The sequence below is a fragment of the Brachionichthys hirsutus genome, chromosome 1 (assembly GCF_040956055.1).
Source record: "Brachionichthys hirsutus isolate HB-005 chromosome 1, CSIRO-AGI_Bhir_v1, whole genome shotgun sequence".
NCBI lineage: Eukaryota > Metazoa > Chordata > Actinopteri > Lophiiformes > Brachionichthyidae > Brachionichthys > Brachionichthys hirsutus.
Window position 1 is genome coordinate 6,982,762 of NC_090897.1, and position 14,309 is coordinate 6,997,070.

Sequence of the window (14,309 nt, forward strand, 5' to 3'; positions counted from 1 at the left end):
TGTTGGTAGTTTACGTGGAACAAACACAAATGTTGACAAAAACAGAGCCTAACTTCCGCTGAGACCAAAACTAATTTTGCACATTAAACACCAAAATACCCTACAAAACTATAAATGATAAAATACTCCCATACTTCTGCCAAAAAATACCCTTGAAGACACTAGTCACTGATTGCAATAAAGAGACAGTCCATTAAAAATATAGCCGGTGCTACAACTTGTCTGTTTTTTTATGTGAAAAAAGTGAAGATGCTCCAACAGTCATGAAAAAGTTGGCACAACTTCAGCCAAATCAAGCCGAGTGAGGTGTAAGGAATTGTCTTGGTAAATTACGATAGGCCTGACAAAAAAAGGCAAAGTGCCACAGAACCCTGAGACATGCAAGAGACATCGAGTTACCGTGAAAAGTTCTGTAACCCCCCTCCCAGCACACACACACACCCTGAATACAAAACAGGAACATCTCTCCGTTGCCAAAGTTTAAGTGGATGATTTCAGTCAGACATATATATTTCATGAGGATAATGGGCTCCATCAAATCGTGATTAGAGAATCTTCTGGGAGGCTTTTATGCTGGAGTGACAGCCAGAATGGCCGACAGTCATTAACAGGTCGCAAACAATAATGCTGCTTGTAATATCTCTTGTCACAATACACTGTTTATGTAAGGATGAAACAGCCGTAAACGTAACCCTTGACCCCGACTCAAATAATGGGTGCACATAAAAATACAGTCTAAATTCAATATATCATTCTTCCATGCAGGTAACACTTTTTTTCATTTGAAAAAGAAGTGAAGGACCTGCAACTTGTACACACAAGGTAAGAAAGTAGAACAGTAGTAGTTAAAAAAAATAGTAGTTTAAAAAAAGTATTTAAAAAAAGTAGAATCAAACTTAATTCAGAAACAAAGATGAACATGACTGGAAATAAAATACTTCATACATAATGTAATGAATCCTAATTGAATTGAAATACCATTAGCTCTACCGGCTGACTGTTCTATTGAACAATCACAGAATGGAAAGTCAGGTCACTTTATAAAAACAACAACAACAACAACAAAACTTTTAAATGCATAATAACATTGTGAAGTCAAGTTCAATATGAATAATCAAGCAGTTGAATTTGTCATTTTTATTAATGCCCAAATATGTCTGTATAAATTAGAGGGAGTAAATCTGAATAACAAATTAGATAAAAATCAGTGGATGAACTTCTGTAGTGAACATATTTAACAGGTTTACTTCATCAAGTCATGCTCTGCCGATTATGATTGAAATATTCCGTTGTTCAGGCCACTGAATGATGTATTTGCACAAAATGTCTGAAATTCATTTTTCATTTCTCTGTTTATGACTTTTCAATGTTTATATTTTAACAATGTCTTGCTTTTGAATCTAATTATAGAACCTCAGTTTTTATATTATATATTTATAGACACGTTTATGTATATAACAATGCCTATTTTGTCTGCGTAATGGGGAATGCGCCTTCTGATGTTGTAATTCTACTTTTCCGCCAATAGATGGACTCGTTTGCGAGTAGATCGCCTTCCCAGGCAGTCCGATGAGACTTGACAGCGTTCCTGTGGAATGTCCAAAAAGCAAATAACTGCATGAATTTCATTTACTGGGTTGCATTTTTTCACATGTCGTTTAGGCCAGTAACCTGTTCTTGCCCCAGAGCCCAAAAAAAAAGACATCATGACGATTATGAAGTTTCACAAAAAGTGAAAAGCTAAAATGAAAAATAGACATTTTATTATTTGAAAGAAAATACTGCAAATCTCTTTAAATCTGTGTGAATCTGTTTTGCGCATTTTAACAATATGTGAATCTTTTCATTGATGATGATGAATACATTTATTAGACAGAATGTTAGAGCAGTACAAGTTCAGTCAAACAATAGTATGTATTACAGTACAAGTACAGTCAAACACCCTGTCTGAGCATTTCAAAAAAGCCCTTGCGGTCTATCACTTGTAATATGGATCGATAATGCCATTAAACGTAAGCATTGACGGAATAAATGCAGTATTAAGTATTTTAAATACTGAAGCTTTACAATTTTATTTAGTATCTTGATGAAGATAATGATGACCCCCCCCCCCCCCCCCCCATAATCTTTTTTGAACTCTCCTTGAATCTCAGTTTAAAAAAGGAAAATAAGCGCATCTGTGTTCGTATTCTTTATTCATGCATCAAAATACACTTGATTTATTTAGTTTTGGGTTTTTTTACGGCTTGAAAGTGCGCGCTGGCGCGATTGGAGGCGTCCAATGTTGACGTCATGACGTCAGACCAGCAGCTCGTGGGACCCTGCAGCCTCCTCGCCCGCCCCCCTATAGGTCCGGAGAGACACGCGTTATCAGCGAGACGAGCGAAGGGCCGGTCACCTCCTCACATCTTTTCTGCATCGAGCACAATCCCTCCATCCGTCCTGTATGGTGGATATTATCTTCAGCTCGTCTTTCTTGGATGATATGGGGGATCATTCCAAAAGTAAGTCAGCTGAACTCTCGGTCCAGTTAAAGGACCAGATTTTGCTTTCGACGCAGCACCATTACGCGTTACGTGCTATATTCAGCAGCAATTGCAAAATGCATTTTCTTAATAATTCAGTATCTTCTAGCATTATTTCTCGCAGCTGTGCATTATGGAGACGCTTTTGGAAAGTTAATGATTTAGTGTTCTTTTCACTATTATTGATTAAAAAAAACAACCTCTTCATCTGTTGTTATATAACGTCAAGAATTAGCAGTCTGCAAAAAAGTGGCATTCACTGCAAAGCCTTCAGCAGAACCAAAACAGCTTTTAAAATCGAGTATTATAGTTTTTTGTGCGGTTGTCCCGATTAGCAGTCATTTACACCGCTGTGCGATCATTGCAGAGAAGCCAGGATTCGCAATGTGTGTCGGATGTGGAAGTCAGATCCATGACCAATACATATTGAGAGTGTCCCCCGACTTGGAGTGGCATGCAGCCTGCCTGAAGTGCGCGGAGTGCAGCCAGTACCTGGATGAGAGCTGCACTTGTTTCGTCCGGGAAGGCAAAACATATTGCAAAAGAGATTATGTAAGGTAGGCGTTTGAAAGTATTTGTCTTTTAGGCTGAATCTTACGGAATCGGTACATTTTAAATCATATTTGGAAAATGTGTGTTTGGAATAGAAAAAAAAAGTTGTGTTATAAAGACGCCAGGACTATCAGAAAAAGAGGAATTTGGACGTAAAACAGATGAGATCTATTTAGATCTGGATTCTTTGGATAGAATTAAATAAAGTATGTACAACTCTGTTTTGTTGTCCATTGAAATTGTAGCGTAAAACATTCAGGAGAAACCTCAGTTTCATTCATTGGTTGTTATTATAATTTTTTTTAACATGTATTAAATCTTCTCTAATATCACAGGCTGTTTGGAATAAAATGCGCAAAATGCAACCTGGGATTCAGCAGCAGCGACTTGGTGATGAGAGCTCGGGATAACGTCTACCACATCGAGTGCTTTCGATGCTCGGTGTGCAGCAGGCAGCTGCTGCCGGGAGACGAGTTCTCTCTACGGGAAGACGAGCTGCTCTGTCGGGCCGACCACAGTCTGCTGCTGGAGAGGAGCTCCGCAGGAAGTCCCATCAGCCCCGGGCACATACACTCCAACAGACCCCTGCACCTGACAGGTACTATTATTATTACCATTATCATCGTTATTATCAGTGTTGTTTAGATTTCTTTTTAAGTTCAAGTTTTCCCACTTTTCGTAAATTTTAGTGCCACAGAAAAGGAGGTTTATCTCATATATTTTTGTTTAAAAAGAATTGTGTGCAATTTTATTTGCAGCTAAATGAAAATATATATCCGTATATTCTGAAAAGCTGGAAGACACTGAATATATTTATTACTGCTAATTCAGACATTACTGTCTTTTTTTTTTTTTTTTTACTGAAACATATCAAATAAATTAAACAAATGCAAACAAGGTTTGGGTAAAAAAAAAAAAAGTGCAAAAGGAAAGGACAATCTTAAATCTCTCCTATCCTGCGCCAGGATTTGTGTTCTTCTTTTGTGCGTTAACGCTGATCGTTGTCGGGCTTTGTGTGTTCATGTGTGTAAACTTTGTGTCGAGGCCTGTCTTTAGGCTCGTTTCATAATTGATCTCATCAGCGCGAACCTGCTTTGTTACCATTATCTGAATAATCTGGCATTTAAATCGGGACGGTGTGTGTGTGTGCGCGCGCGCGCGTGTGTGTGTGTGTGTGTGGGCCGTCATCCCGAGGGCGGCTGAAAGCAGAGAGAGAGAGAGAGAGAGAACAAAACAAATGTGTGAACAAGGCTAACAGGAGAAGTTAGTAGCACCGATAAGTGATTATAGATTTCAGATGCGCTTTTCAGATTTGATTGGGCTCAGATGGAGACGATACGCGTAGTGAAAAATGCGCTCATGTTTAACGCTGATTAGTCTGCGTCAACATCCATCCATCCGTGCTAACAGTACAAAAAAATAAAAAAATACAACTCAGGTCAAATCAGAAATAAATCTAAACTCGTCCTAAATAGACTTTTAATCGAAGACTGTAAATCGAGTGTCATGTCGGTGGATGGAATTTTGTAACGTATCATTCTTATTTAGTTTAATAGAAGCTGTTGGACTAAATCTAATAGATATATCTAATAAATATAAGAAAAAAGATTCTTCCTCATTCGCCGCATGATTTAAGCTTCTGCAGCTCGTAATAATTCATATCAGACCGATATGAAAAGACAACGCAGATGGAGACGAATGCGCTGCAGCGGCGCGCTATTTGCGCCCTTTATGACGCGGCCCTTCTGCTTCCATCGGACTCTGCAGACCCGGTGACGGTGCGGCAGGCCCCGCACAGGAACCACGCGCACAAGCAGTCGGAGAAGACGACGCGGATCAGGACGGTGCTGAACGAGAAGCAGCTCCACACGTTGCGGACCTGCTACAACGCCAACCCGAGGCCCGACGCGCTGATGAAGGAGCAGCTGGTGGAGATGACGGGCCTGAGCCCCAGAGTGATCCGGGTCTGGTTCCAGAACAAGCGCTGCAAAGACAAGAAGAGGTCCATCCTCATGAAGCAGCTCCAGCAGCAGCACAGTGATAAGACTGTAAGCATCTTCGTAAGTTGGACGACTTGATTACTATCAACGATTGCGTATTTGTCTTTGTCTTTATTGTTTGTATCTTTTACTAGAAATCACGACAACCCTGAACTCGAATTCTGCTGCTTTATTTACAATTAAGTCTGCAAAATTACAGTTTATTAAAAATCAGCCAACAAACGCAAACCATATGAGTTACAATGCAACATCTTTACGATGTTTTCAAAGAAATCATTTTATGGTTTTATGCATTTGCAAACTGGTGTTGTGAGCCAACTCGTTTTTTGCTATATAAAACCATAGAGAACCACTTCCAGCCCATTAATTGTAACTTTTTTTAAAGTTAACTTTTTTACTTAAGAAGCTGTGCAAAGGTTCCAGTTGGCTTCAGAATTATTCTGTATTCAAACTTTAGGCCAATAAATAATGAAACAAGTACTTTGACTGCTTGACTTGAAAGACTAAAAATATCTGCTGCCGGCAGACCCAATCTACATCCCTTCCTGTCTGGCACCGTAAAGTTCAGTTTTGTCCTACAAAATGTGATTTTTTTTTATTCTTCTTTTTAAAAAAAAAACCAAAACATGCTTTTATGATCAATATCTTATTTTCACAGAGTAACATATATTCTGGGGCTGACTCGTTGTGCTGATTATTTATATACTGCATATATTAGAACCTGCAGGGCCTCACAGGGACGCCTCTCGTGGCGGGCAGTCCTATCCGACATGAGAGCACCGTGCAGGGAAACCCCGTGGAGGTTCAGACCTACCAGCCTCCGTGGAAAGCCCTGAGTGAGTTCGCGCTGCAGAGCGACCTGGACCAACCGGCCTTCCAACAACTGGTGTGTGCGTGTGCGTGTGTGTGTGTGCGTGTTCGGGACCGACCTGAAACGTGACATCCATCCATCAAACCTTCAAAATAAAAGCCTGATGATTTGCCACTGTCTTTCCCTTCAGGTGTCTTTCTCTGAGTCGGGGTCTCTCGGGAACTCATCGGGCAGCGACGTGACTTCTTTGTCCTCTCAGTTACCGGACACCCCCAACAGTATGGTACCCAGCCCGGTGGAGACGTGAAACGGGGCCACTCAGACCCCCCCCCCCCCCCCACGCCCCTGCAAGGACAATTGCAGCATGATATTGATCCCCTGCATGTGACCAGCTCATCTCATCGCCCAAACCACGAAGAGGAGAGTGTTTTTTTTAATTTTTTTTTATGACATGAAGGAGTTGGGACGAAGAGAGCACCGACTAAACTCTAACTTTATTTCGTTTTTGTGGAGCTTTCAAAGACAAAAAAAAAAAAGAAAGAAAAAAAAGCAGAACAATTGTTGCATGACTGATGAAGAGAAAGAAGATGTACAGAATACCTCCCGGTGGATTTACTAAACGTTCCCTGGAAAACCATTTGGAACCGATGTCGAAACAGATTGTGGACATTCATTGTGATATTATTGTGTCTTGTTTCTTCAACATGAGATTTTGTTTTTTATACATTTACTGCGTTGTCGAGTCCGGTTGGCTCTTTTGTCTTAAAGTCAGAGCATGATAATCTGCAAATTATTGGTGTTGTAAAATACTTTATCTTAAGGGCAGGATAAGTTGTTTGAGCCTCGCGAACAAAAAGTAAATTATTGCTATATTATTTATTGGTACGAAAGCAATTCGTAAAGGGATTATTAACTGATTAAGAAAAAAAAATAAAAGATGAGAACGTAACGTGTCTTACGACCAATCTTTGTGCATTGTTTTAAATATATGGCCACCACTGTGCAGTAACGTTTGCATTCGCCAATTAATTTCATTTCATTTAAGTTCATTCCAAAAGTGAGGCGAGAAACTAAATGATGATGTGGATCTAATTGAATAAGAAGTTTTGGGGACGCCGGATTGCTCCTTCTCAGATCACAGAATCGTAATTTGCAGAGCGTCTGCCGACTCGTCGAATATACTCAAAGCGTTTAGAGAGTAACACAAATATTCACTACGGCTGCTCTTATATGTTGTCTGTCCTGTTTGACCTAAATCAAGTTAACCAGCTAGAATGGAAAGCTCGAAGGCGCTGCGTCTTATCGCCGGCCTCCATCTGCAGTGTTTTTCCTCTCGGTTATTTAGCAGGAATCGGCCAGTGGTCATTCAGTTTCTGTCTTGGGGGCAAAAATCTGCTGTAAATTGTGCTCAGTCCAGTTAGTCTGGTTGAATCACGCCCTGGTCTAGACAGCGCGGGGGGATCGGCGACCTCTTATCTTGTCCTGGCATCATCTGCAAGCGATACACTGACTGAAGCCGCAACAAACCAACCAAACACCCCCTCGACTGACACACACACACACACACACACACACACACACACACACACACAACTCTTTGCAAAGCTCCTTGCATCAAGAAAGGCCAGAGAAGATCGCAAAGAGTCACTTTCCACCTCGATTGCTGAATGCGTGAATCACGGTTTTTACGCATGCACGGGGCAGCCGAGCATGCAGCTCAGGTTAAATGAAATCCATCAATTGAGTTCCTTTCCTCTGACGCAAGGCTGCCAAGTCAAAGATCTGTCCATCAGGGTTGTTTTTCCAGACACGCAGTTTTTTTAATATTAATCCATAAAATCTGCTCTAAAATGATTTTCTATTTCCCAGAGCTGAAAAACCAGGCGAGGTCATTCGTGCCTGACCAGTTGTATTTTTTAAAAAAAAGATAAACAGCCAATATTTTGCACATAAATACATTTTAACTTCAGATTTAATTATTTATTAAAAACAAAATAAAACAACAATAACAAATCAATAAATGTCGTTTGAATGGTGCACCAGATGCACAGCGACCAAAATTAATATCTGAATGTTTATTGCTGTGAAATAATTTAAGAACGCTCTTTTTCCGCTGGTGAAAAAAGTGACTTAATCGGAAGTTTGAATGACAAAAGGCAGATAATAGATTTGTAATTGAGCTATTTCAAATAAGATAAGTAAACAATGCAAGCAGATTAAGATAACAGAGATAAGAGAAGAATAACAATGGCGTTCACAGACAAGAATGCACGCCTATTAACTCTCCACGAGCAGAACATCTTGGTGAGGTATTTGAAAGAAACTAATTTCCCACACGTATAGCTCAAACTCTACAGGACCCCACGGGGCAGGCCAAGACCCCATTAGACCTAAGAATGAATTAATAAATAAATAAATGTGCAAATAATTCTAGATCTGGGCAACGAAATAAGATTAAAAAAAAGGTAAAAAAATACAAAAGAAGAGGAGATTATATATTGTGGATAAATCAATTCTATTATTTATGGTTGGGGGAAAAAGCTGCGAACAGATAAAATTAAAAGAAAAGAAACGACTAAATGCAAGTTTCAGGTCACTAAAAGGTCTAAAAAAATTAAGCTGAAGTAATTAATCTATTTTTCTGTGACGAGGGATGACGTCTGACACCCGTAAAATGACGCGCACCTAAAGGGCACGTGATCTGATGTCGGCTCGAGTAATGGGCGTTTCCCCTGAGTGAGTTAAATAAGAAACGAAATACAATCACACACACACACACCTACACACACACCTATACACCTACACACCTACACACACACGCACGCAGAGAAAATATTAAATTCTCGGAATCAATTTAGAATTTTTTGAACCCAAACATCTGAGAATTTACGTCACATTATTGGGGATTAACTCCCAATTGTATCAGGTAACTAGACGCTGTCCGACGGAATGACACCGTATTAGTTATTTAAAGGTGTGATGTAATTCTCTAATTGGTGGACGGGTAATATAAGATCACCTGCGTGTCGGGAGAATTCCTGCACCGCCCACGAGTCACTAAACGATCACTGATAGACATTTGGACCTTTAACATATTCTTTCAAACAATTTAGACACTTTTCCTTTGTCAATATGTCTGAAAAAAATAAAAGCAGATGAACAGAAACTGAACTTTCATTTTCCTTTCTTCTCAATAAAACACTCCTACAATCAGTTAAACGTGAGATTTAATCAGATATCCATGGATTTTAATTAAATATTAAATGAAAATATTCCAACCACCTCACACTGTAAGGAGGTGGATTGCGAACGTTTTTTAGTCTCCTGAGGTTTGACAGGAATCTGACAGTTTATGATATTAATATTAATTTTTCAGTAATTAATTGATCATTTAATATTGCTGAGTCAATTACAACAATTTATTATAACATTAATCATGACCATCAAAATCATGAATCAAAATAAACCATATAGGATGATCTCTCTGTGTCTCCATGGGGTGACAGATTTTAAGAATTAATAGTAAATGTATGATGCAGATGCATGGATGTCATGTTACACTATCATACTGATAGATTTACATGTTTTGTTTTGTGGTTACATTTAAGTTAGAGAGTCATGGATAAACAAACAAAGTAGTCAAATATTATCTTATCTTCATGTACAATTACATTTTTTTTTATCACTTATGGTATACATAATAATACTACTAATAATAATGATAATTAATTGGGCACATATTTGATGCCTTTTATTCACAGCAAATAAAAAATAAAAATAAAATAAAATAATATCTATATTTTTACATATGTTTCATGTCTTACTGACATTTTGGAAGACATACAGTTATGAAACCTTCTTGCCAGATTTAAATACATGCTTTCAAAATATTTAATTATCATTACTCACAAAACATTATTATGTAGAAAACAACTGCAGGGGCTCTGTGAAAGTTTCAACACTCAGGTCCACTGTGACCTTGCTCCTCCAGTGGGGGCCACCAGCAGAGGAACCGCCGGGACGAACTTCAAGTCCAGAACTCTCCAGGGAAGCATTCTGACAGGCTGACTTAATGCAGGCTTTGAGCAGGGAGTTTTTTTTTCTGGACTTTTTTTCTTTTTCTATGCAAGAGAAGGAGACTAAAGGGAGTGGGTGTGTGAGAGAAAGTGTTTCACTTGAGTGGAGACACAACAATAACTGGGCTGAGGGGGCTCAATAACTGATGTAAAATGAAATCATTGAACATGAGATGATTTTAGCCCCCCGTTCCATCCCGCAATTATGAAGAGAAGGGTGAAATTAAAAAAAAGAATGACTTACAAGACAGGATAGAGCAAAATAAGATGAGAATCAACTCTTTATTCCTCTTCGTCTGATAAAATGTGTATTACAGGCCGAGCGCGTGTCAACATCATTATGTCTTTCCCCTCTCTTGTCAGGTGTTTTAATGGGATTTTTAAGGACCAATTTATCTTAGCTGGGCAATCATCAATTAACATTTGGTGACAAGAATTTAATCTTCTCTACTCTTAGGTTACACTGATAATGAAAGGGCAGTGTCAACATCTATGCACTGTCCCAGACTACTTGTGTACTATCGATCCCTGGGAATGAATGCTGCTTTTAGGGAAACTGACCCAATGAGTAAATATCCACATATTATCTTTTAAACCTTTAAGAGCACCAGGCGGACAGGGGAGAAGGTATTTTAAAACAGGCATTAGAGAAACAAATATTGATTTAAAAAAAGGATCTTTAAGTGTTGCTGTTGCCTGTTTTATTTATCTTTTTACCATCATCTCTTATACTTTTAATGGTGTAGGTTCATTTAAAATTCAAACAGACAATTGCAACAAGCAGCTGGTTGCTCATGCCATTATTTGACAAAAGGTTTGTATGTATGTGTATTAAATTATTTGTGTGATCCAATTTTGAACATAAAGCATGTGCTTGTGTGTGTGTGTGTGTGTGTGTGTGTGTGGACCTTAGGCTCACCTGGAACACACAGAGAGCCTCAATCAGCCTCTCTGGTGCTGCTGCTGTGCTAAGATGGTGTCAGAGCTCAGTAAATCACAGCGCCCCACCCACACATAAATCTACAGCAAAAACAACACACTGATGTCCATTAGGAGGAGAGAAGAAGGTTGGAGCCGCCCCACTCGACAATGACTTGCTATAAAACACAACGTGGGTTCACCTGTATTCTACTCTGACAAGCCCAAATTATCATTCACCCAACAAGGAAGACAAACATGTCTCACTGGAAGCAAACAATGAAGCCGAGTGTGAGTCACTTCAGATGAGAAAGAGCATCAAAAGGTTTCAGGGAGACACTCTGGCGTTCATCAGGGTCATATCAGTGTCAGTTCAGGAGTTCAAGAATGTTTTCAGGAAGTCTTTTTGTTTTAGATTTAGTGCTAAAGTTCAATTAACCTTCTGACTTCTGATTTAGGATTGGACAGAGACAAACTTTAACTTTAGAGCACGGCAAACAGAGCAGAACCTGAAAAGTCGGTGTCACAGAAAACACTGGGAGTCAACGGGTCATCGCGTGAGCACAGATCCACATTTTCACTTAATAAAAGACAATTCTTCAACACGCCCTGTGATTTAAATTACCTGTCAGTGTTATGAGTGAGTGAGCGAGTGAGCGTGTTATGGACATTCAGTTATAAGGATGAGAATATGAGTGGGTTTCTTTTTTTTTACATGCTTTTAGTTTGTTAGATGTGAAAAGTTTAATGTTCAGGTAAGCTTTGAAATTAGGTTGAAAAACAAGGCAAGTCCTTTCCAGCCAGATAATAATTCTAAGTCCTTCTTGCAAAGTGCCAGAGGGCCTGGACCCACAAACATACTGGTGTCAGTTTAAGAAGGGGTCCAACAAAACTGAGGTGTTGGTGAGAGAAACAGTCCGGAGAGGGTGAGAAATAAAAATAGCCACAAAAAAAGAGGGTAAAATGGGGGGTGGGGGCTCTGCCTGCCAACTGCACATCCCTGTGTCCCAAGGCGTTGCTGGCACTTTAAGAAATGAAGCAATATCATTAATGGAGGCCTCTGAGGGCTGACATCTTGCTCCAATTCACCATTCCCCGTCCATCACACCATTACTGTGGGCCCAGCAGAATTAAAATCCAATCACTCCTCTGGCTAGTTTGATTAAGGAGGGCAACCACACAAAGATGGGGGCTCTGACCCATTGTTGCCTCTGCCAGGGAGTCTCCGGAGGCTGAAGCAGGTTTCTGGTCCCAGGCAGCACCCAGACAAGGCCTGGCCACTGTTAAAGCTTCACAGTAATCTAGTGTGACGCCTCAATGTTGAATGTTTTTCAAATGATTTCTGTTTTATTTGCAATAATTGTCAGTAGGTGAAGTAAGTGTTCACACATTTAAAGAGAGTTTTTAACTTTCTAAACAAGTTTTATCATTGCAACACTTGCAAGCTGCGCGTATACAAAAATGACAGCCAAAGCTGGAAGTAATAAGTCATTTAACACAAAATCTGACCCCGTTAACTCATTGAGTGCCAGCCATTTTCAACTCAGCTATAGCTTTTGCTCATTTTGCCTGATATTCCAAGCCCCACACAATATTCTGTGCTATGATGATGCAAACACCAAACACAGCTCATGAAAGGGTAAAGTCTCATCTTTCCTAAGAAAGAGAAAGTGTGTTCCTACCATTTTCCTTTCCAGAGTTATTGACCGTCGAAGAGAGGCAGATTTCAATATCAGGGTTGGCAGTGAATGCTTGGGTTAGAAAAGACGTCTTTAGACGTCAATGGCACTCAAAGAGTTAAAATAGGCAATGTAAAAACTACACTGCGTATAATATCTTGCATATTCAGTAGTTCAGACTGAAATATCCCTGAAGCAACAATTAGTAGAACATTTTGTACAGACATTCATGGTTCAACCGTTGCTCATTCTCCATTCACCGACCTCAACTAGGGTGGCTCCAACACGAGGTCAACGCCCGACACATCGGCTGGACGGACTGCAACGCAAATTGACATGTACGTACAGTATGTTCATTGCGTAGACTTACAGATTGCATTCAGTGTTAATCGTGATAATCTTAGTCTTTCCTGCTTCTAAGAATCTCATCAGTTAAGGGATGGTTTGGGGAAAAAAAATTATGTTTGTGACCACCTCTTCCTCTTTTTTGTTGCTGTTTTGTGCCGAGCTGGGATTTGTTGTGCACAATGTCATGGAGGTGCACTTAAATACTACATTTTAAAATTAGACAAGAAAAGGAAGTATTAAAAATGTTAGCACAAACAAACAAACAAATAAAAACAATTATTTTATCATTTTAGAACCTTGCTCAAAGGCACATAACCCTCGGCGGTTGCAGGAAGACGCTATGGCTTTTCTCTACCGCATTAATATAGCTGTGTTAATTTGATTTTTGACTTGTCTGAATTTAACGCTGCTCCACTCGGGGGTCACACCGGTCAGATTGTGTCTGGGTAGGAACAGCAGCATCACAGGTACAGACCCCAGAGAGCAGGGGCTAAACCAAATTAAAACCAGAAGGACTGGGTGAGCCTCTTCGAACACAGTGACATAAATTACGTGGATTTACAAGATTTTTAAAACACTTTTAACAATACTCCCCTTTTAATGTGCTCTCTGTTTAATAATGCACTTTAGGTTTTAAGAGCACGATAAACAAACCAATAATTCACTTTTTTTTATCATCTGAGGGTGAAGCCCTTCAGGACCGAGTTCTACAGCAGCGTTCAAAGGGGTCCCAATCAGATCAAATGAGAGGCTGTCACTAGATGTTTTGCACAACAGTTGAGATGTAGCCGGTGATCTCGTTGGTCTCTCGAGGATGAAAGTACACAGAGGTTCATCTTCCCAAGAACTGGGCAACATTTTTTAAAGGATGCTGATACTGAAAAATAATAAACACAGGTTTTTCTGACAGGGATTATTGGGACATATTAACATACACGGATGTAAGGGAAGCAAATGTTAGATTTATCATAAATAACAGTAAAATAAAACTGCATTAACTTCCCTGATTTATGATATTACAGCCATCATGCCTCCATCTCCATTTGTGCACCCATCTGCTGTCAGTAAAGTCTGTCAGCGTGAGTTCTGGGAAGGCTCACGGTAGCATTTGGCTGCAATCTGCGAAGCTTCACAGGGAAGTCGGTGATTCTAATGGCTGCCAAAATGTATAAGATTTCATAAATCTTCAAACAATGCAATTTAAAAAATGACAACTCCTCCAACAGGCAATACATTTTATAGTGTGAAATAACAAACATGTCAAGTGTCTTCTCATAGCAGCCTTATTGTCAGAAATACAGGAGAAAGCAGGATGGAGACAACTGATATCTGCGTGAGACTGAAGACCGACAGGCCTACACCAAGACAAGAAGGCTGACTGTGGAGCAGTGGCAGCCTCT

General features: G+C 39.7%; 1 protein-coding gene across 1 annotated transcript; it reads left to right on the top strand.

Moving 5' to 3' along the window:
- The first annotated feature begins 2,292 nt into the window (after positions 1–2,292).
- Positions 2,293–6,195, top strand: isl2b (ISL LIM homeobox 2b). The gene is given in 7 exon segments (XM_068739455.1): positions 2,293–2,397; positions 2,399–2,504; positions 2,893–3,082; positions 3,413–3,675; positions 4,845–5,137; positions 5,796–5,963; positions 6,079–6,195. Coding segments are annotated over 7 exon segments (1,242 nt in total).
- The last annotated feature ends 8,114 nt before the right edge of the window (positions 6,196–14,309 follow it).